The sequence below is a fragment of the Balaenoptera musculus genome, chromosome 4, assembly GCF_009873245.2.
Source record: "Balaenoptera musculus isolate JJ_BM4_2016_0621 chromosome 4, mBalMus1.pri.v3, whole genome shotgun sequence".
NCBI classification, from domain to species: Eukaryota; Metazoa; Chordata; class Mammalia; order Artiodactyla; family Balaenopteridae; genus Balaenoptera; species Balaenoptera musculus.
Genome location: NC_045788.1, coordinates 36,722,556 through 36,747,016, shown reverse-complemented (window position 1 = coordinate 36,747,016; position 24,461 = coordinate 36,722,556). Strand labels below are relative to the sequence as shown.

Here is a 24,461-nt window from a genome sequence, read left to right as displayed (position 1 = left end):
TTCTGAGGGCTGTATGGAGTCATTGAAAGGTTTATTTCAAGCAGGGGGCTGGCATTGTCAAATCTGCAACAAAGGAAGATCGCTTTGTCAGCTCAGTAGAAAGTAGCCCTGAGTGGGGCAGGATGGGAGGCAGGGAGGATAGGAGCCCAGTTTTCATGGAGGAGGTCCCTATCCCGAGTGCCCCTTGGTTAGGGCGGTCTAGGAGAGGGGGAGCTAGCATTCCTGGGTCCTTAACCTCTGCCAATTGGTTGAGAGCATTATCTATAGATATGTCTACAACATTTTCAGATGAAGGACACTTTGAATGGACTTAAAATATGGCTTAATTGCACGCCCACTGGGAAAGTAAATTTCAAAATGAAAATATAAATTAGCTCACCATCTGTTTGAAATTTCTAATATTAAAAAATGGCCAATTTCCCCCACTCTTTGCAATGTAAGAGTGGTTTATTTTTATGTTTGTTTTCATTTTTATCCTTAGAGACAGCTGGATTGCTTTCAATTCCAGAAACAGTGGAAGAAGCAAGAGAAGGCTTTGCTGGGTAACTTGATCATTCTGAAGGTGAGAATTCCATTTGTGATGGCAATCAGCTGCATTTGGCATAATTTGGGGTGAACATGCCAGGAAAGCAAGTCCTCAGTGAAAAAGAAGCACAGATGGGTGTCTTTGTTCATGCTTTATTATACCCAGTTAGGTCTGAACCAGTCAGGCGTTGATCAGATTACAGTTTCCACCAACCCAAACTAGATCTATCCTAGGCTGGCCAACTGGGTGGGGAGCTGAGGCGAAAGGAGACTGTGGAAAAGGTGTGGAAACCAGAAAGATGAGTAGGAGTTAGCAAAGGACGTGCCCAAACTTCCGTTTAAGGCTTCTGTTCAACTAATCTGATCGGCCCCAAACACTGCTGAAAAACAGTGGAAATGGCCCTTTGGAAAGGCATGAAGGAGAATCTGAATACATTTCCAGGAAAGAAGCAAAACGGATGTCAGGCAGGTTGTCCTTAAAATTGTATTTCTATGCTTGCAAACATAATGGACACTGTGAAATAACTATGGCAGATTTCAAACCAGAAGTAGAAAGAGGGCAATACTCCCTTGGACTGATAGGCTTCAAGAGCGGATTTTCAGGATGGAGAGGAAGAGCCCATGAAGACACAGTGTTCAGAATTTACTTTCTAAGTCAGTAAGCCAACTTTAATTGAGACTTAATTAGTATTAATTAACTACAACAAAAAACAATTTCTCCGTATTTTTTTCTCATTCTGTCAAATTTCTGTCATCCACACTCTGCATCAGGGCTGACTCTCCAATATGTGAAAGACAGTCTTGCCTGGATCTGCCTCTCCACGACTGGAGATCCTCAATCTGAGCCCCCTACCCCTGCCAACCAACCCTAGGAATAGCCCCTCCGCACCTACACCCCGTCCTCTCCTGTTCCCTGTGGAGCCAGAAGTTAGAGAACCTCCCATTTACCCCTTTACTCTTTGGAAAAGACTCAGATGTTCTCTTTATTCAGGCCCAAATTGAGAGCTACTCATTTTTTAATTTACTAACCTTGGTTTCTCATAAACGGAGTTACCAGAGAAATGTGTAGCATTTTCTCTATATCAAATAAATATAGAAATACAGTAAATGCGTATCTTAAAACTAGGCAAATCCCTCTTGCAGAAAAGTTATTTATGTTTTCAAATGTATGTATTCCTAAATTTTAATTAGACCCATCCTTACTAGATGTATTAGTAAACTTTCCTAAATAAATAGGTTTTCTTTTTTAAAAATAGGCTTTACATTTGTAAAATATTCAGAACACCAAAAAATTTAAAAGTCATCCATAATCCCCCCAATTTTAAAAAGCTATAAGAAGTGAAACCTCTGCCCATCTCTTCTTATCCCCCCGGTGGTAACCACTGTAAATAGTTTGGAGAAAATTCTTCCTTCACTTTTTCCTGTCATTTCTCTATGTATGTGATCCTATAGAGAAACATATATACTCTCCTTTTTTGTTTTTAAAACACAAACAGATCCAAGATGCCAAGAGATGGTCAGGTGAACCAACAGAAACAACAAAAACAGCTGTTGTAAAGAAAGAAAGCAAATACACATCTACAATGCATTAGCCACAATTCTGACATCCAAAAAGCTCAGTAAAGAAAAATGTGTCTAACTTGTAACATTTGGTAATAAAATCTGACTGGACTGATAATCTTGTTATTTCACTCAGTGGGGCCATTCCTGTGTTTCACTGCAGAAATATTAATGTCACTGCATGGAAGAGGCTACCCTAGATCTCCAGGGGCATATGCATTTTGCTAACTTTCTAAAATTCAAAATAGAATTCCAAAACCTATCTGAAATCAAAGTTCTTGTTCAGCAGATTGTGAGCCTAAGTTGCATGCTCCTTTCCTTAGACACTTTCTTTCCTAGAGTCCCTGCTAGTCTCCTCCAGTTTTCCTCCTACCTCACTAGCTATTCCCTCTCTGTCACCATTGCCGAGTCTCCTCCTCCTCCCAGACTCTCAGAGTTGGAGCGTTCTCAACCCTCTTCTCTGTTACCTCATGCCCTGGGTGATCTCATTCAGCCCCAAGGCTTAAGTATCAGCTACACATGGACGTCTCTGAAATCAGCGTTTCTAGTCAGTCTTCCCCTGAACATACCGCCCATTCAACACCTCCATTTGGATATCTAACAGACATATTAAGGTTAACATGTCCCAAATCAAATTCTTGATATTCCTCCCCAGTTGTATTCCTTGACTAGTGTTTCCCATCTCAGTAAACAGCACTTTCACTCTCAGTTGTTGAGATTCCAAACTCTGGAGTTATCCTTGACCCTTCCTACTCTTTCACATCATCCAACCCATCACCAACTTCTGTTGCCTCCATCTAGGAAATATATACCAAATCTGGCCACTTGTCACCTCCTTTACCACGATGACCATCAATGCTTTTCTAGACCTTTTCAAGGACCTTGTAATAGGTCTTTCTGCTTTCATTTTTGCCCCCCCCCCACCTTGCAACCTATTTTCCACAAAGCAGTCAGAGTTATTCTCTAAAAATAAGTCAGATCATGTCACTCCCTTGTTCAAAATTCCCAGGTAGCTTTTCATCACACTTAGAAAAAAATCTAAAGTCTTTACTGCCTTCAAAGACTCCACGTGAATTGGCCCCTCCAACCTTGCTTTCTACCACATCCTCCTTGCTTACTAAGCTCCAGCAATGTTTGCTGACTTCCTTGTGGTTTCTTGAAGGTTCCCAGGATGTTGCTAGCCACAGGGCCTTTACACTTCCTGTTTGCTCTGCCTGGAATGTTCTTTTCCTCACTTCAGGTCTGCTTGAATATTATCTCCTCAGAGAGTCCTCTGACTACCCCATCTAATACAGCACCTCTCCCTCAGAAAGTATGCCTTTACCCAAATTAATATTTCTTCTTAGCATCTATTAGAAAACAACTATTTACATGTTAAATGAGTGCATAAACAACTGCATTAGACCTATAATGAAAAAGGATATATATGTATATTATGTATATATATATATATATATATATAACTGAATCACTTTGCTGTACACCAGAAACTAACACATTGTAAATCAACTCTACTTCAATAAAAAAATAAGATTAAAAAAACCAAAAACAGCCGCATTAGGCACACAGATGTACACCCAAGCTTGCCTCTGGGATTCTGTGGGTTCATGGAGGAGCTCTCCTTTTGTTCAGACTTGAAGAATAAACAGAAGTGTGTCAGGCACCTGTTACTGAAATTTAAGCTAGAATCTACTTTGTCTTAATTTTTAAATTTCTCATAATCTTAAAAAATATCTCATTAAGCTTCATATTCTGTTATTTATTTGCTTTACTTATAACTTTCCTGGTTTTTCTTCTATAACCTTGTCCTTTATCCTTTCCTCTGCTGCCCTGTCTATCAGGTCCTCTTTATAATTTACTCCTTTCCATTATTTTAAATTATTTTTTAAAATTAAGGTAATATATTACGCATAGTTAAGAATTAAAATACTACAAAATTATAATGAAATAACGTATTCCTTCACACTTACAAGTTCTGCCTCCCAGGAACAACCATTTTCAGGTTTTTAAGCTGTTTCTTATGATATTTATCTCCATAGTCCTAAATAATATCATTATACAGCTATCTCATGGTTTTCAGTTTTGAAGTTGTTATCTACTGATTTCATAGAATGAAAGATGAGGATTTAACTTCCTATTTCAACTCGTAACAGTTGTTTCTCTTCCCCCCATTAGGAGATGTTTCTGCTCCTTTGGGAGAAGCTTCTATCACAATTTTATTGGAAAATCTTCCCAATTTCTATAGCAATTTTCAGTCAAATCTATATTCCACCTTATATGATTATAGTATATAAATATTATGTACATCTTAGCCATGCAGTGTACTATGATTACATTTTCTTTCTTGCAAAGTTTCCTTCTAGAGTTTATTATTATCCCATTACTTATCTGCTTAATTTTCTAGGTGTTGATAACTAATTTTTCACCAAACCTACTTACAGAAGTGTAAATATCCTCTCAACATGTTTAAGCACTCCATGTAATCTATCAGTTCTCTTTTTTCTCAGTGACATACTTCTAAAAACCCTCCATTCTTCTGCTGAACTCAACCTGGTTATTCTCTAAATCTGTTGCACTGCTGTCATCCTTGGATTTCTTCCCACCATCATCCTGGGGAATCCCTCTACCTCTCTCCTGTGCTGGAACGCTCATTTCCTGATTCCTGTGTCTTCTCCCTTCTTAGTTTACTCCCTCTTTGTGGTGTCGTATATCTTCTAACAGCTTCCTGAGAAAGGCTGCAAGGGAAGTACCGTTTTTGAGAACTTTAATGTCTGAAAATATCCTTGACACTTGCATTTAATTGATCATTTAGCAGGATATAGAATCCTAGGTTGGAAAAAAATTTTCCTTCAGAATTTGGAAGCCATTGGCTTCTAGTTTCTACTGCTGTTGTAAAGATGCCATTTTGATTTCTAATCCTTTTTAAGTGACCCCTCTTTTTTTCCTGAATGCTTTTAAGTACTTATGTTTGTCCTTAAGGTAATGACATTTCATGATGAAGTGCTTTGTTGTGTTTGCTTTGCCATCCATCATGCTGAGTGGACCCTTTCAATATAGAAATGCCCTTCAGTACTTTGAAAAATTATTGGATTAGTTCCTGGATAGTTTTCTCCCTTCCATTTTCTCTGTTCTCTCTTTCTGGAACTCCTATTAATGAGGTATTAGATATCCTGGCTTGATCTTCTAATTTTCTTTTCTTCTCTCCATCTCTTTGCCTATTCCTTCTACTTTCTGGGTGATTTCTTCATCTTTATCATCTAAGCCAAATATTAAATTTTTTATTTCAGTTCTTGTACTTTAATACTCATTCCTGTTCTTTTTTTTTTTTAATAGCCTTCTGTTCATGTTTCATGGATACAATATCTTCTCTTTTCTCTCTAAGGATATTAACTGTGCTCTTTTTTGAAGCTCACTTTTGCTTCCCACATTGTTTTGTATCTGTCTCCTATAAGCTCTTTTTTTGCTTATTTGTTTGATCCTGACTTCTGCCTTTCATGTTAGAAGTGCTCCTCAAATGATTGGGGATTCTTGGCTTTTTGGGTTTAAAAATGAGTCTTCAAAATGTTACTGGAAGCTCTGTGTGCCTGCATAAGGGCTTAATTACCGGTATATGTCTCAGTGGGTAGATTGGACATGGATATAACTTTTACTTAAGAATATACAAACAGCTCACACAGCTCAATATCAGAAAAACAAACAACCCAATCAAAAAATGGGTGGAAGACCTAAACAGACATTTCTCCAAAGAAGACATACAGATGGCCAAGAGGCACATGAAAAGATGCTCAACATCACTAATTATTAGAGAAATGCAAATTAGAACTACAATGAGGTATCACCTCACACTGGTCAGAATGGGCATCATCAAAAAATCTACAAACAATAAATGCTGGAGAGGGTGTGGAGAAAAGGGAACCCTCTTGCACTGTTGGTGGGAATGTAAATTGATACAACCACTATGGAGAACAGTAAGGAGGTTCCTTTAAAAACTAAAAATAGAACTACCATATGACCCAGCAATCCCACTTCTGGGCATATACCCAGAGAAAACCATAATTCAAAAAGACACATGCACCCCAATGTTCATTGCAGCACTATTTACAATAGCCAGGACATAGAAGCAACCTAAATGTCCATCAACAGAGGAATGGATAAGGAAGATGTGGTGTATGTATACAATGGAATATTACTCAGCCATTAAAAGGAATGAAATTGGGTCATTTGTAGAGACGTGGATGGACCTAGAGACTGTCATACAGAGTGAAGTACGTCAGAAAGAGAAAAATAAATATTGTATATTAATGCATATTATGTGGAATCTAGAAAAATGGTATAGATGACCTTATTTGCAAAACAGAAATAGAGACACAGATGTAGAGAACAAACGTATGGATGCCAAGGGGGATGGGGGGGGTGGAGTGAACTGGGGATTGACATATATACACTACTGATACTATGTTTAAAATGGATAACTAATGAGAACCTACTGTATAGCACAGGGAACTCTACTCAGTGCTCTGTGGTGACCTACTAAATGGGAAGGAAATCCAAAAAAGAGGGAATATATGTATACGTATAGCTGATTCACTTTGCTGTACAGTAGAAACTAATGTAACATTGAAAAGCAACTATACTCCAATTAAAAAAAAAAAAACTTTTAATTCAAAGACCCCAGTTGTCAGTATCCAGAGGTCTTTTCTTTTGAGCTAGCTCATTTCGCCACAGAGGGCTCCTCCAATTTCCTGGATGTTGATAGATAAGCCTGGTTGTCTGTTTTGGGAAGTGAGTGGGTTACAGGGACTGGGAGGTCTCACCCTATAATACACAGACCTTCAATCCAGCTCTTGCCTTATCCCATATTCTGCTGCTGTGTATCCTCAAGACCAAAGCCTCTTGCATTCAGTTTTTCTAGAGTGTAAACCTTTGGTATCCTGCCAGGATGGTAGGTGGGGGCCGCTTGGGGGTTAGAGAGGGCATCTAAGCATCTATTTGCTCCTTTTACAATAATTCAAACAGCCCTGTTTTCAGATCCACTCTTCTCTCCCTCTTTCAGAGATATCTGGTGTCCTCAATTTCTGAGCCTTTCCAGTGTCATGTCACGTGATTGGGTTTGCTCCTTTTAGGATTCCGCATACTCCCACACTCTCCACAGGCCTTAGGTTTCAATAGCCATAGCCTGCTGATTACCTCTCATCCATACCTTACTTTCCATTTTCCAAAATTTAGTCAACATCTTTTTCATCTAGTGTCACCTCCTTTCTTGTTCTTTTTTCCTTATGGATTTATTCACTTTTTATTAATTTACTGTCATTTTAGTGGTGTTTGGGGATGGAAGCAGAGATAAACATATGCATTCAATTCTCCATGTTTAACCAAGAGCACTCCCTCCTATTTTTGAATCTTTCATTTTCATCAAATAGCTGCAGGAAGTAGTAGAATTTAAAACTTCTGCCCCTTATTTTTCCTTATCTATAATTTTAAGACAACAAAAATATTGAACTCTCTGTACTGGCTTTCCTTTGATAGTTGTACATGAACTGTTTTTTCAGATTTACCACATTCTTCCTCTGGATCACAAGGCCCCTAACATCAAGGTCACACTGTCTTGATAGGACTCATACAGAGCTAGTAGTAAGGAAAACTGGCAGCAAGAAGCATGTGATCTATTTTAACCTGACTTTAAATGATAATGTCCTGTTCTCTAACATATTATGTTTCTTTTCTGACTTCCTACTTTTTTTTTTTTTAATGTTCCAATTTTTATGTCTGTGTCTTCGCCCTATATCGAATTTCAGGAGCCCCTTCTTCACATTTACATTTCCCATACAGTTTTACTTCCCATTTTCTTTCTTCTTATTGACCTGCACCTTTTGTTGCCTCACCTTCTTGACCCTTGTCTCTGTGGCAGCTCTCCACTAATCCCTGCTCCATGCAGGAATGTCCATTTTGCCCTTTAGAGGCTCTGGCTTTCCTCCTATCCTTGAGAACTTTCTTTATACAATTAAAAACAAAGTTCTATCTATTCTCTGGCCTCTTGAATGAGAGCAGGGCTTTCCTCCCCTTAATTAGCTTCCTTATTAGACCATTAATTTATCTTCTTTCTAATGGGAATTTGTTCTCCACTTAAATGAAGCTATTTTTTTCTCCAGAACCTGAGAAATTTCAAGTGTCTGGAATGCATGGTCACAAAAAAGTAGTGCTTTTCACTTTACCTGTTAACAACCTTGATTCTTTCTGGCTCATAACTCTTATCACTTTTATTAGCTCATTTCCTATTTTTATAAGAATATTCTGGACTTTAGCATTCTTAACCAGCGAAGCAGCCTTAATTATTTACTCTTACAGTTCAGTTGTAATTATTTAACTTCTAATGGAAAGTCTGCCCTCAGGCATGTCCTTAGGTAACTACTTTTGCACTGATCTCTTTCTATTCCCCAATAATGATCCACAATCATTTATATACCAACTCAGTGTCTTGTATCTTTCAAAAGTCTGCATTTAAAAAAATAAAACTTTATCTCTAAGTGGCTTCCTTTTACAACAAACAAGCAGGAAGAACTCCAAATGTAGCTCCTTTTGTGTGAAAAAGATATTTGCTCTCCACTTTTAGCCTAGCTTTTCTTGCCAAAATTACCTCCAGAGGCCCTGAGATTGGCAGCCTCTAAAATGGCTCCCAGTTATCCCTGCCCTCCTGCTATTCACAGCCTTGTGCAATCCCTTTGTGTTGAGTGTGGGCTGGACTTGTTGTTTCATCTCTAATGAATAGAATGCAGCAAAAGCAGTGGGATGCCACTTCTGAGATTAGGTTACAAAAAGACTGTGGCTTCTATCTTGGGCACCTTCTCTTGCACGCTGTCATTCTCACTCGCTTGTTCTGAGGGAAGCTAGCTGCCACGTTGTAGGCTTTTCTTTGGAGAGGTTCATGTTGGAAGGAACTGAGTGGGGACCTCTGACCAATAGCCAGCGTTGAACTGAGGCTCTCAGCCCAACAGCCATGAGGAAATAAATCCTGCTGACAACTACATAAGTGAGCTTGGAAGCCAACACTCCCCCAGTTGAGCCTTTAGATGAGACTGCAGCCCCTGACACCCTAACACCAACCTCAGGAGAGGCCTTGAGCCAGAGGCATCCAGCTAAGCCCCACATTCAGATCCCTGACACTCAGAAACTATGAGATAATAAATGTTGTTTGAAGTACTGATTTTGATGACAATTTGTTATGCAACAATAGAAAACTAATGCAAGTCCTTATGGCCAATTTTTTAGCTTTTAGTCTGTGCTTTTTATATGATAAGTTTCTTTTTAGGCCATTCTTTCCTCTGGATGTCAATTTAATTGCTCACATAATATTTTCTGTAAATTCCTCTTTGAAAGCAGGGAATGGCAGTTTCCAGTCTTGTTCATAATTGCATATTGATGACTAGCACAGTGCCTGGCACTTGAATAGTTGCCTATTATATATTTACTGGATTTGACCCTTCAGTCTTTTACTACATGTCCTAGTTTATAAGTTACTCATCACTTTCCATATTGCCATTTCTTCTGGGGATTTAAGAGTTAGAAAACCTGCTGGTCTAGTAACTTGGAGTTTTTTCTCCTTTAATCTGCTGTCCCTCCTCCTCTTGAACGTCAACACTGCTGTCTCATTTGAAGCATCACCTCTCTCCTTCTCCAGCAGAGCTGAATCCATGTGTGCTCGCTCTTGCCACTCCTGCCTGGACTGGTGGAGCAGCTCCCTTTTTCAAGGGAGGCTGTGCTGCTGTGTTCCAACAGGAGACACTCAATCACGTAACACCCTAACCATCTGGTGGAGTAAGCACTAGTGTGTTTGTTGTTATTCTAAAAGTGAGAGAGAGAGAGAGAGAGAGGGTGTGTGTGTGTGTGTGTGTGTGTGTGTGTGTGTGTGTGTGTGTGTGTGTCCTGGAGATGTTGAGTGCCAAACCTGAGGTCACTTTGAAATTTGGAAGCAGAATAACTAGAATTCTGGTATCCTAAAAGAGGAAGCATAGAGATTCATGGAGATGAAGTTTGGAGAGTCAAATCTTGGAGATTCAAATTTGAATCTTCGCTCCACCATGTTGTGTGACCTTACAAATTATTCAAATATCTTGAGTCAGTTCCTCATCTGTAACATGGAAATAATTCCTACTCTATAGGGTTTTAGGCATTATTCTTGATCCAGTATTCTGTTAATTCTACATTTTAACTTAAAATTTCTTTGCAATAGGTTCACTTCATAATTATAATGATAGCATAAACTTTTAATTTGGGTTGATAATTTAAATACAGGAAGAAAACATGGTATATTTGTTAACAATCAATATTACTACTAGCACTTCCTTTTATTCTTTTATTAAGATGCCAATAAAACCAAAAAAAATTATCACTAACATTCAGAATCTTCCTCCACTTGCCTTTATTTGCTATACTGTCATAAATGGGATCAAATATTCTAATGTGACAATATTCTAATTCTTGGCTATTGGAAAATTGCCCCACTGTCTTAATAAGTTTGGGCTGCTATAACAAAATGCCAGAGGCTGTGTGGTTCAAACAACAAACATTATTTCTCACAGTTTGGGAGGCTGGGAAGTTCAAGAACAAGGTGCCAGCAGATTTGGTGTTTGGTGAGGGCTTGCTTCCTGATTCAAGATGACCATCCTCTTGCTGTGTCTTCACATGGTGGAAGGGGCGAGGAAGTTTTCTTTCATAAGGGCACTAACCCCATTCAGGAAATTAGTTCATCTCTCAAGACATAATCACCTCCCACAGACCCACCTCCACATATTATCACGCTGGGGATTAGGTTTCAACATATGAATTTGGGGCGACACACAAACATTCATTCCATAGCATCCACCATTTCTAAACTGCTCAGCAATTCAGAAATAAGATTTTCTTAGGAAAACATTTCAAATCAAAATAAGTCTACTCCGGTTTAAATAAAAACACTGCTGAAATAATCATGCATACATAGGAAAGAAGACCAATACATGTAAATTATCTTATAACTTTAGATTGACAGAAAAATAAAACCCTAAAGAACAATTGTTTTTAAAATATATTGTCCAAAATATTAACTTAAGCAGCAAGTACTCTAAAAGTTTCTTTGGCAAAGATTTAATGTCACAACAAATAAGACATATATATATAAAGATTTCTAATCTTAGAGGTTTTAAATGGTCATTTGCAACACAGTAGAACTGGCTGAGGAAACCTTAGAGATTATGTAGTTAAATGTGTTATTCATTTTACAGAAAAGGAAGCCAGGTCCAGAGAGGTTAAGTGCCTGCCTGGTTAAGGACAGAGCCAGGATATGACCCCAGATCTCTGATTAATAGTCCAGGACTCTTTGCATGACACCAAGCTACCTTTCCTGTTTTGTTTGTTGAAAGAACATGCACTCTTTCACTAATTGCAATGGTACCATCACCTGCTTCTTACCTCTTCCTGGGACTGGTTGAATTGCTGTATCAGTTGTGCTTGTGCCAGCATTACTCTTTCCAGTTCATCTGACTTCTGTTTCATTTCCTTCCTCAAGTCCTCTGAAACTGAATCATTACTGTCAATTTCCTTCTTCAAGCGTGATTCAAATTCTGCAACCAAATTTTTAAGGTTTTCGATTTCTTTCTCCTTTAACTCAGATTCTTCAGTATATTGAATATGGGATTCATGGAGTTTTTCTTCAAGAGCAGCCACTTCCAGCCTTAGATCTTTAGTAGCGCCTTCAATTAAGTCAGATATCTGTAAGATAAATCTTGCATTAGTTTGTGGGTGATAGTCTCTAGGTATCCACAGAATTCTCGTGGTTTTAAGAGGCTTATTCTAAATAACTGGTGTTCTGATCTGATGAAAACAAATCCTATGACATATATAGGCCTTCAAGATTTTAAAAGTTAGGACTAAAATTTTATTTTTATCAACTAAAATGGAATTGCATTAATCACTTGGGCATACTTGGAAATACATAAATCTCTGTGGCTGAACTGAGCTACCAAGGACAGCTCAAGTCTTGATCAAGTGCCTGTCTGGACTCACTTTAGGGTGGCTTTGGGATCTAGAAATGCCTGATGTTTGGGGATGCATGTAGGAGAGCACCACAGCTATAGTCTACTCAAACCATACCAGTTAAGTTTTCCTTCGATATACATTTTTTCTTTCTTGAATATGATGACTGGAGGTACCCTAGATACTACACCTTCTATAGCAGCCCTGCCCAACAGAACTTTCTGTGATGATAGAAATATTCTGCGCTGTCCTATATGGTAGCCACTAGCCACATGTGACTATTGATAGTGGTGTGCTGGTAAATGTTTAACAATGGATTCACACATACACACACAAAAGCCAGATTTATATCTAATTTCCATGGTGTGAATACTCTCACCATGGCCAATTCCAAGCTATGAAGGTGATATCACTGATCGCTGAGCTGGGAAGAAATGCACAAATAGGCTCTCGCTTGTTAGTATGGGCTCTTGTGCATTTGAAACGTGGCGAACATGAGTGAGGAACTCAATTTTGAATTTTATTTAATTTTATTTAATTGAAACTTAAGTAGACACATAAGTTACCACATTAGACAGTGCAGTTCTAGAGGATACCAGAATACTTAGAAAATATGGTACCTATAGACAAAGAGAGGAAAGAATAACTTGAGAAACTTCTCCTCAAAGTCATGAAATTCTTTAGAAGGGAAAAGACTACTTATTTTTTTCTCCTTAAAAAGCAAAACAAATAACAGAAAACAGACCAGGAAGAGCAAAGCTCCTTCTGATGAAACATATCCTTATTATTTATGCTATGGATATTGTCACATAAATATTAGTACAAGAAATCAGCCCATGAAGAATCTGGAAAACATTCATAGACCAAAGTTCCAAGGATTTTGTGAACCATTACTTAAGAGTTATGTATCCAAAATTTGTTTCAAATGTTAAATTTACATTAAGAATAACTTTTGCAAGAAATCTATTTACCACACTTAGTAATTTTATAAATTAAATTAATATTCCATTTTCTTCAATTAATCCAGGAAGGAAGAGGGCCACTGCTAGGTCTGAACAGTAGTTTCCTTCATCCAGAGGAGAGCTGACACTGAAACAGAGCAGGTTATCCTGGGGAGAGGAGGCTCACATAGCCACAAACATGTTTTGATTTTTTTAAAAGGGAGTCAACATTTAAAAAATCAAGGGATCTCCCTGGTGGCACAGTGGTCAAGAATCCACCTGCCAATGCAGGGGACACGGGTTCGAGCCCTGGTCCAGGAAGATCCCACATGCCGCGGAGCAACTAAGCCCATGCACCGCAACTACTGAGCCTGCGCTCTAGAGCCCATAAGCCACAGCTACTGACCCTGTGTGCCACAACTACTGAAACCTGCGCACCTAGAGCCTGTGCTCCGCAACAAGAGAAGCCACGGAAATGAGAAGCCTGCACACCACAATGAAGAGTGGCCCCTGCTCACCGCAACTAGCGAAAGCCCACGCACAGCAATGAAGACCCAATGCAGCCAAAAATAAATAAGTAAATAAAGCTGAATAATATTCCTTTAAAAAAAATTAAAAAATAAAAAATCAAGAGAATTCACTCACAAAATCTGGACTTATGATTTCTCTTGAAAGACTGTAGCCCTGGTAAGTTGGGACCTGCCTTTCAGCATTCCCCTGCTGATGGTCCTGAGCTACCTGGGGACTGCAACAGCAGTCACAAGGTTAGGGGGAAAGTGGGGTGGGGGGCAGGAGCCAGGAAGCAAGAGGCCTGTCTAGGATAGAATCTGTCCAGAAGGGGAGGGGCCTAAGGTGAGCCAGGCTACAAGTTCCCAGCTCATGCTCCATTGTCCTAATAGGAGTTCACTTACAAAACACAAATTCAGAGATAAAATTACATTTTTTAAAATTAAAAAAAAATTTTTTTTTGATGTGGACCATTTTTAAAGTTTTTATTGAATTTGTTACAATATTGCTTCTGTTCTATGTTTTGATTTTTTGGCCCCAAGGCATGTGGGATCTTAGCTCCCTGACCAGGGATCCAACTTACATTGGAAGTTAAACCCCCTGCATTGGAAGGGGAAGTCTTAGCCACTGGACCACCAGGGAAGTCCCCCCAGAGGTAAAATTATTAAGAATTTCAAGACAGCATTTGCAGAGTGTTAAACCTGAAAGGCCTTTTTGAGTGTGGGGACCTGTGGTGCTACACTCACGTGGCTGGCCCTGCCTGTCGTTCCCAGTGAGCTACTGAAAAGGCTGTACCATACCCGCTATACACCAAAGTAGAGGCCAGTAAGTCTCATTTAAGGCTAATTTACATAGACTCTTTTTTTTTTTTTTTTAATTTTGACATATTATATTCTCATCGCTCTTTTTTTTTTTTTAATTAATTAATTAATTTTATTATTTTTGGGTGTGTTGGGTCTTCGTTTCTGTGCGAGGGCTTTCTCTAGTTGCGGCGAGCGGGGGCCACTCTTCATCGTGGTGCGCGGGCCTCTCACTATCGTGGCCTCTCTTGTTGCGGAGCACAGGCTCCAGACGCGCAGGCTCAGTAATTGTGGCTCACGGGCCTAGTTGCTCCGCGGCATGTGGGATCTTCCCAGACCAGGGCTCGAACCCGTGTCCCCTGCATTGGCAGGCAGACTCTCAACCACTGCGCCACCAGGGAAGCCCTACATAGACTCTTAATGAGTTTATTCAAAAATATGACTTCACCACTGGGTCTTGGTTAATACACACACACACACACACACACATTCTACTCTCAGGTCTTATGAAAACAAGGGAACCTTAACGAAACCTTGTATTATGTTTAGGACACATTGTTTAAGAAATTATGGGGACTTCCCTGGTGGCGCAGTGGTTAAGAATTCTCCTGCCAATGCAGGGGACGCGGGTTCAATCCCTGGTCTGGGAAGATCCCACATGCCACGGAGCAACTAAGCCCGTGCGCCACAACTACTAAGCCTGCACTCTAGAGTCCGCGAGCCACAATTACTGAGCCCGCGAGCCACAACAACTAAAGCCCGTGTGCCTAGAGCCCGTGCTCTGCAACAAGAAAAGCCACCGCAATGAGAAGCCCACGCACCGCAACGAAGAGTAGCCCCTGCTCACCGCAACTGGAGAAAGCCTGCGTGCAGCAACGAAGACCCAACGCAGCCAAAAATAAATAAATAAATAAAATAAAGTTAAAATGATACTTTAAAAAAAAGAAATTATGGAGGTGTGATTACATTTAAAAAATATTTCCCTTCATTCAAAAATATTTAGAGTTGAAAATATTTGCAATTAAAGGGGATAGGCTTTAATTGTTGGTAAAATTTTAATTATGTGAAACACCTCATTATCTTTTGTTGGATACTTGAGGTATTGGAACATCTAACCATGCTAATTATTGGTTATATAATTTATGCTGTTTTAAAAATAAGTTTATTTTAGTAGGAAAAAATACCATACATAGCTGGATTGTATGCTTATATTATTTATCTCAGTCATTCATTCTGGAGAATAGCCAAACTATTCTATCTACCTAAAACTAAGGCACAATGACCATGAGAAAATCTACAGGAGTTATAAATATAGTGGTGTCCTTAGGAGGAAATAACCAACATCTACAGTTTCAAACCCATTAAGTAATGATGAACATCATAATGACAGACCTTCATTTGTAGTTCTTCTTGTTCTTTCTTATACTTTTGGATTATTTCTTGGTGTTTTTCCTTTTCAATATCGAGTTCCAGTTTAACTTCTTTAAAGAGAAGAGCTTGCTCCTGAAATTCAACTAAATGTTGGGCTCTTTCCTTGGCGAGTTCAGCTTCAATCTAGAAAGTAGCATTTAACACACAAATAAAGCCATTTTATCTTCAGATAAGTAAATTAAGCCTATTTTCAGACTCATATTTTTTCTCCCAGTTTTATTCAGATATAATTGACATACAGTGCTGTATAAGTTTAAGGTATAAGTTTAAGCATAAAGATTTGACTTCCATATATCCTGAAGTTATTATCACAATAAGTTTACTGAACATCCAGCATCTCATATAGATACAAAATTAAAGAAATAGTTTTTTTTTCTTATGATGAGAACTCAGGATCTAATCATTTTAAAAATTCTAATCCTAATATTAGTTTTTAAATTCTAATGTTTAAAAAATATCTGACTGAGAACTCGGGCCAGAAAAGTTGACCTTAGGTCAAATAGTGTTACATCTTCTAAGACCATCAAAACCTGTAAAATGAGTAGAGAAGTTAGTACAATATATTATAACAGTTTTCAGAAATACTAAAAGCTTAATCTTCTGTACATTTATGGTGTAAACTCAGTCCTTGCCAGCAACCCCATAAGGAAAAAAAAAAAGATTTTGAGGCTCTTACACTAAGTTCTGCTGAAAACTAAGAGTGGATACAAGGTATAAATGTCGATTTTTTAAAATGGTCCTTTCTTGATAGAGATCAGACAGTTTTGGGGTCAAAGATTATCATTTTAATGCGACTGAGGCCAGAAGGCTGATTGAAGGAAAACATAGTCAGTGATGCCCGTATCCAGATTTTGACTCACATAGAATCACAGTGCTGGAAGGGAACTTAGAAATCCCCTAGTTCATTTTCTCAAGCTTCCATGAATTGTGGAAGAATAAACAAAGGCTTTGGATTGAGTTTAAATTCTGGCTCTAAATCCTGGCTCTGCCACTCTAGTTGTGTGATCTTAAATTGTGACTGTAACCTCTCCTGATGTGGTTATAACTAATTCCCTTGGGGGTCGTTATGAGGATTAAATGAGATGAAACATCTGTGTAAAGCTCTTGCACAAGCAGGAATTCAATAGTCAGTGGAGATTACTTCTACACCCTGACTTCAGTCTCTACCATGGAATTTGCACCAAATCATTGTCTGCTCTGTGCCTCAACACCACCAGAAACCATAATTCACTCCTTCCCCAGCAGGCGTTTCCATTTTCAGACAGCGCTCAGCATTAGGAAGTTTTTCCTTTAGTTGAGCCAACATCTCTCTCCCCGTGGTTTTTAACCATTGGTTTTGGCTCTGTCTACTGGAGCAAGAGAACAAATCTATGAGTCCTGGAGTCATTTAGGCCTGGGAGACTATATAGTGGAGTAGAGAAGGGATCCCAGTGACAGGCCGGCTCGAGATTTACATTGTGCCATGATTATAAATTCTAAGAGGGAGTAAATGCCAGATAACTTGGGAGAAAAACCGTCAAACATGACTTTCTGTGACTGTGATTCTCAGGCCACTAAGAGGAGAAGGAGAGAGGTCAACCTGAATTTCTCAAGGGGATACCGAAACTAGGGTACCAGGAAACAGAAAGTTTGCTAAGAAAGTTTGCAGGAAGCCATTTAAATTACATAAAGTCCACATAGAAGACTAGCCCCAGTGTGGGATTTATTGCACTGGGTATAGGACTGATCATTTGCCTCAAGGCAAAACAATTATGTTTATACTCAATGCACGGAGTTATTTTGGCTCTCTCAAAATAAATTTCTGGATTGTTTGGGGGAAAGGATACCGATAATCATTTAGGAACATGATAGAACTGTTCAGATGTGTTGCTAGCAGATTACAAAAGACAAGGAGAGCCTCAGGGCCCTCAGAAAAAAAGAGCTGATGTTCTTCTGAATTGCAGGTACTTGTGTTCACTTGCCTCCTGGTAGCCATTTAGATACATCACAGGTGTCTCAAAGAAACTGTCTGAACCAGAGATCTTGATACAATCCCCTCCCCACCAGTTCCTTCCTCAATGCTCCCCATCTCAGGACACAGTACCGTCACCCATCGAGTTATTCAGGTCAGTAACTGGGGTAATCACCTTTCATACTTCTGTCTCCCTTACCCTCCACACCTAATCCAGCACCAAGTCCTGTTCATTTTGCCTCCAAAAGATGCATCGAATCCATCCATTTCTCTACACCTCTACTTCCACCACCCTAGTTGTGGTCACCACCACCTCCTGAGTGGCCTCCTTACTTCTACTCCTGCCTCTCTCCAACACCTGATACACAGCAGTGTTCTTCACAGACTATAAATTGGATTATTTTATTCCTTCTTAGTGGTTTTTCAATGCATTAGTATAAAATCCAAACTCCCAAACATGATCTTCTACAGGACCACCATCAGCCCATATGACACCTTTGTGTAAATCAACAAAGCATGTCTTCCTTAGATGAACACAGCCTTGGGGAGGGCACAAGACTTGGTGAGCGGAGCCCAGGCCGGATTCCAGCTCCCTTCTCTCCCTTGGCCTGTGCTATTAGTCACGATGCAACCTGAACACCATGTATGGCAGCCCTGGACTTCTCCAACCTGACTTTTACTGCTTTTCCCATTTGATTACTGTGCTCCAGCCACACTGGAATAGATAAGTCAGAAACACATGAAAGGAGGAAATCAAATGCAAAACATTCGGAAAACTTCAAGAGTTAATAGCCCACAAGATACCATGACACTACTTAAAAAAAAGAGTAAACAAACATTTTTTGAGAAACTCAAGAAAAATTTGTGCTGAGGTACTAAAATATCAAGTGTTCAAAAAAGTTTCCTTGTGTGGTTAGTTGGTAGAGCCAAAGAGTTATTTTAGGATAAAAAGACATATTTCAAAATATGGATACAAATTAAGAGAACAAGGATGTACATAAACTATGTGGGACAGGACAAACTAAATTAGATGACAGAAGGACTTGAGAAGAACTTTTAAAAACAGAAGTTCTTTAAATTTATTATGGGGAAGATGCCATTTAGCAAATCAGCAGAGTCCCTTGATGAAGAGGAAACAAAGGAAGCGTTCAGGGAAGGAAAGGGAGTGGCTGACTGGTTGAATGAGAAGAATGTTCGGTTCTACCTGAGTCAGGAAGAAAGGAGATCTTCTTGCCCCTGAACTGTTCCTTGGAGTGAACTAGTGTAGGTAAGGGGAAGGGGAAAAAGGAAGGAATAGATGGAGGGTGGGAAAGAAAAAGCACTGTAGATAAAAAGGAGAAGAGTGATTTACTATTACTGATTTGATTTTTAATTTGCACAACCTGAGAAAGAGAAGCAAAGTGATGAGCTTCGGGTGGGATTTCTAAACATTTAAGGAAGGTGCAGTGGGAAGCCAAAAGCCATCTGAATGTGTTGACTCCGTAGCACAGAGAGATGACACTACTGGTTCCTTCATGATCTGAAGAGTCTGAACAAAGTGATGAGCCCACAATGATTTGCTTAAGCTGGTATACTGTCATTGAAAAGATGGATTCATACCAAATTGTCATGTTTACGTTTTTGACATGTTGATAAGAGCTGTTTGTTTAAAATATCTTAGATGGCAGGACTTATGTTTATGCAAAATAAATGAATTAGGTGATGGTGCATACATATATTATGAACTGCTTTATACAATAACTAATAGTACTTTTGAAAACCATGAAAAAATTCTAATCTCTAAAAAACAGCATGAATAATATATGAGTTCAAGAGTTACACAAAGTAAAATCAATTATTGTCTGTGTACACATTCCAGATTTTAATTCATCCATATCTTCCTCTAGCTCAAACTCTGTCTCCTCCCTGAAGGCCTTCTGATGACTCCAGGGCATTCTGAGTATGTTGTTTTTTAATTCCTTTTGTATTTGTTGTTGAAATGCATAATTAGAGTTTTATAATATTTGTGTCTAATACTAGTGTGCAAAATGCTATCTTTTCACTAATTATTTTCCAAGTGAGATCTTTGTGGTTGATTTTGATATCACTTTCTAACTTTTCATGGAGCCAAACACCAAATATAATCACTTATTACTTTGATGATCCCTTTAAAACCAAGGGAGTCTCCGATGTCAAAGTAGAAATCAAACCACTTGTTTATATTTGATGTACATATATCATTAAAGAAAATATATCTCCTAAAAATAAATTATTATACTATTTTCTAAAAGTTTAAAAACAAATACTGGTTGAAAACTAATACTTCAGATTATTTCTAAATTAACCACTGAATAAATATATTATAAAAGTAGATGACTATTCAAATAGTAGGCTTTGTATTGTAGTAAAAAAATACAAATGCTAAGGAGTCAGACTATGCACTGAAGTCCTGCCAAGAACTGAGTAAACTGAGGGCGGAAGGAGAGAATGTTCACCAAGTAACTTAAACAGGCTAGGTGGTATGGTACAGGGCCCTTTTCATCTACTAACTCATTTAATTCTTACAACAACCCTGGAAAGAACATACAATAATTATTATTCCCACTGTCTACAGTAAGAAATAGTCTCAGAGAAATTAAGTGCCTTCACCAAGATCTTAGAGCTACTATGAGGTGGAGAGTGCTGCACACTCAGGTGTCTCTGGTGGACTCCATAGCTCAGCGTGGTGAGTTTTTCCACACAGCTGTCTCCCTACACGTCTACATGGCATAGTGGTTAAGGGCATGGACTTGGTATTTATTTAGTTTCAAAATACTGGGGGATTTTTTCCCAGATAACTTTCTGTTAATGAATTCTAATTTGATTCCATTGTGGTTAGAGAAAATACTTTGTATGACTTGAATCTTTTTAAATTTATTGAGACATATTTACTCCCAGTATATGATCTACTTTAATAAATGTCCCATGTGCACTTGAGAAGAATGTGTATTCTGCTGTTAAATGGAGAATTCTATACATATCAATTAGGTCATATTTGGTAATAGTGTTTACTGTATCTCTTCAAAATAAATTATTATACTATTTTCCATAGTTTATATCCTTAATGAGTTTTCTGGATATTTTTCTATCAATTATTGAGAGAGGGCTATTGACATCTCTGACTCTAATGATAGGTTTGTCTATTTCTCCTTGCAGTTCTATCATTTTTTGCTTAATTTTTAAGTTCTGTTACTAGGTGAAAAACCATTTAGGATTATTACGTCTTCTTGGTGAACCAATCCTTTTATCATTATGAAATGACCTTCTTTATCTTTGGTAATATTCTAAATATTCTGATTTCTTTCTCTGAAATCTATTTTGATTGTAATGTAACTACTTTAGCTTCTTTTGATTTGTTCTAGCATATCTTTTTTCCATCCATTACTTTTAACCTATTTTTAAAAATATTTCTTTATATAAAAGTACATTTCTTATAGGCAACATATAGTAGAGTCTTGCATTTTTATCCAACATGACAATCTCTGTCTTTTAATGGGGGTATTTAGACTAGGGCTTGGCAAACCGTGGTCCACAGACTAAATTCAGCCATGCCCATTTATTTGCAAATCATCTATGCCTGCTTTTAAGCTACAATGGTGGAGTGGAGTGGTTGCAACAGAGGCTGTATGTTCCACAAACCAAACATATTTTATTTACTAACTGGACCTTTATAGAAAAAGTTTGCTGACCCTGGTTTAGATCATTTATATTTCATTTGATTATTAATATGATTAGCTTTAAATCTATCTTGCTGTGCATTTTCTATTTGGCCCATCTCATTTTTTTCCCCTTTTTCTGTCTTCTTTTGGATTTTTTTTTAAATTCGATTTTATCTCCTTTGCTGGTTTATTAGCTGTAACTCTTTGTTTTTCTATTTTTGTGGTTGGTTTAGAGTTTATAGAATATATTTTTAACTTATTACAATCTATCTTCTTGTGATATATCACTTCATATATTGTATAAGAATCTAAATATTCTCACCACCACTACCAAAACAACAAAGGTAATTATGTGACATGAAGGATATGTTAACTAACCCTATTGTAGTAATTATTTTGCAACATATATATGTGTGTGTCAGATCATCACGTTGTACATACTAAACTTACAGTGTCACATGTCAATTACATCTCTATAAGCCTGGAGGAAAAAGGGGGCTGTGATGGTTGGTTGATGGATAAAACTAAAATGAAAGGACCCCTTCTTCCTTTCCTTAGATCTCCTGCCATTGTTCCGTACTCACCAACCCCAACCAAAAGTCAGAGGGTCCAGGAACTATTACTTTCATCCATTCAATTCAGGCTTTGGGGATAGAAAGCAGGGTTTCAAGGGTGTAGAGTGGCCAGAGTGGGGCAAATGAAAGGAATCTGGCTCAACCCATGAGGCAGATGGAGAAATCCTCAGAGAAGGGTAATCTGCCAGGAAGGTATCCCCAGAAGGGTCCACTGTATTTCCCAGCTCATTGTCAGTTTGCCTACCCATTGCCCTATCTCTTGGCCCATCTTTTAACTGGAAACTTCAGGGGATATTTGTTATTTTCTTTCTTTTTTTTTTTTTTTTTTTAGGGATTCATTCTTCCCCTATTGTCAGTCAATATGGTTGAGTGGGAATCTGTCCTGCAAGGGTGAGCATGTGACCCAGGTCCGAATGAATCAACATGCCCAGTCTTGCCAGCTGTGGTGATTGGTCCAAGACTAAGCATATGATTCAGTTAGAATCTGACAGCCACAGTGAGTTTTTTGCTAAGAATGCAGAAAAGAGATGGGAGGAGCTACTGTTCCCTTTTTGCCATCAAGAGGGACAACTCTGAGTCTGAAAATGAAACCAATCTGGCAGAAAACTAGCTTGACAGCCCTGAATCCAGCTGTGCCTAAAGGTAGCCCACCACTGAACTTTGCAGTTACGAGAGCCAATAAATTATACTTTCACTTAAAAGAAGAAAAAAAAGAATTTCACAATAGTATACTTCCATCTCTCCCTTCCCAGCTATTGTGATATTGTTGTCATATATTTTGCTTCTACATGTTATAAATCTCATATTAGATTATTAATATTTTTGTTTAAATAGTCCATTATAATTTAAAGAAATTTAAATGATAAAAATATCATATTTATCCATATTGTTACCAATTCTGGTGTTCTACATTCCTTTGTATAGATCCATATTTCCATATGGTATAATTTTCCTTCTGAATAAAGGACTTCTTTTAACATTTCTTATAGTGTGGGTGTGCTAGTGATACATTTTTTCTGGTTTTTTCATTCTGAAAAGATCTTTATTTCACCCTCATGTTTGAAAAATATTTTCACTTTGTATAGAATTCTAAGTTGACAGCTCCCACCACCACCCCCTCATCCCTGCCCCACCCTCCTTCTTTCAATACTTTCGGTCCCACTGTCTTCTTGCTTATATTGTTTATGATAAAAAAAAAAAATCTGCTCTCATCCTTATCTTTGTTCCTCATATATGTCTTTTATTCTCTGATTGCTTTTAAGATTTTCTTTTTATTAATATTTTTGAGCAATTGGATTATAATGCTTGAGGTGTGCTGAGCTTCTTGAATATGCTTGAGGTTTGCTGAGCTTCTTGAATCTGTGGGTTTATAATTTTCATCAAATTTTGGGTTTTTTAGCTGTTATTTCTTCAAATATTTTTTCTGTCCTCTCTTTCCTGTCCTTTGAGGAGTCCAGTTATACATATATTAGGCCACTTGAATTTGTCTCACAGCTCACTGATGCCCTTTTTTTGTTCTGAGTCTCTTTTCTATTTTATTTCATTGCATAGTTTCTATTGCTGTGTCTTCAGTTTAACTAATCTCTTCTTCTGGAATGTTTAATCTGCCATTAGTCCCATCCAGTATACTTTTCATCTCAGACAATTGTAGTTTTCATCTCTATAAATTTAGTTTAGGTCTTTTTTATATCTTCCACATCTCTGCTTAACATGGTCAATTTTTCCTCTAGTTTTTGGACATATGGAATACAGTTATCATAACTGTTTAATGTCCTTGCCTGCTAATTCTAACATCTGTGCCTTTCTGAGTCAATTTTTATTTGTTGATTTTTCTTCTCATTATGAGTCCTATTTTCCTGTTTCCATGCAGGGCAATTTTTGATTGGATGCTAGACATTGTGAATTTTATCTTGTTAAATGCTGGATATTTTTGTATTCTTATAAATATTCTTGAACTCTCTTCTGGGATGTAGTTAAGTTTCTTGGAATCAGCTTGATTTTTTAAAATGCCTTCCTTTTAAAATTTGTTGAGCAGGACCAGCTCAGCATTTAGTCTAGGGCTAATTATTCCCTACTACTGATGCAAGACCCTTCTGAGAACTCTACCTAGTACCCTATGAATTATAGGTTTTCCAGTCTGGCTGGTGAGAACAGGCATTATTATTGGCCTTGTGTAAGCATTTGGTACTCTTATCTCTGATCCTTTCAGATGGTCTCCCTTGCTCTGGGTAGTTTCCCCATTTATATGCACTGAGCATATATATAATTAATGGGGATTCTTTGTAGACATCTAATATTCTTTCTCTGTGCAGCTGTCTCCTGAGAACACTATCCTGTGAATTCTAGCCACTTAGATTCCCTGGACTCTTCATAAGGTCTCCTCAACTCAGAGAATCTGCCAAACTCCACCTGGATTCCCACTCCCTGTACCATGGCCTTAAATTTATTTCAAGGCACTAAGTTAGGGCAATCACAGGGGTTATCTT

At 38.1% G+C, this 24,461-nt stretch overlaps 1 protein-coding gene across 1 annotated transcript in view; it reads right to left on the bottom strand.

The window, feature by feature from the left end:
• The window catches only part of LEKR1 (leucine, glutamate and lysine rich 1), a 284,048-nt gene that overhangs the window by 4,771 nt on the left and 254,816 nt on the right, over nucleotides 1-24,461 (bottom strand). The window contains exons 13-14 of the mRNA XM_036851365.1: nucleotides 15,734-15,895; nucleotides 11,530-11,829 (exon numbers count right to left, since the gene is read on the bottom strand). Coding sequence (XP_036707260.1) covers nucleotides 11,530-11,829; nucleotides 15,734-15,895 — 462 coding nt within the window. The remainder of the gene's footprint in view (nucleotides 1-11,529; nucleotides 11,830-15,733; nucleotides 15,896-24,461) is intronic.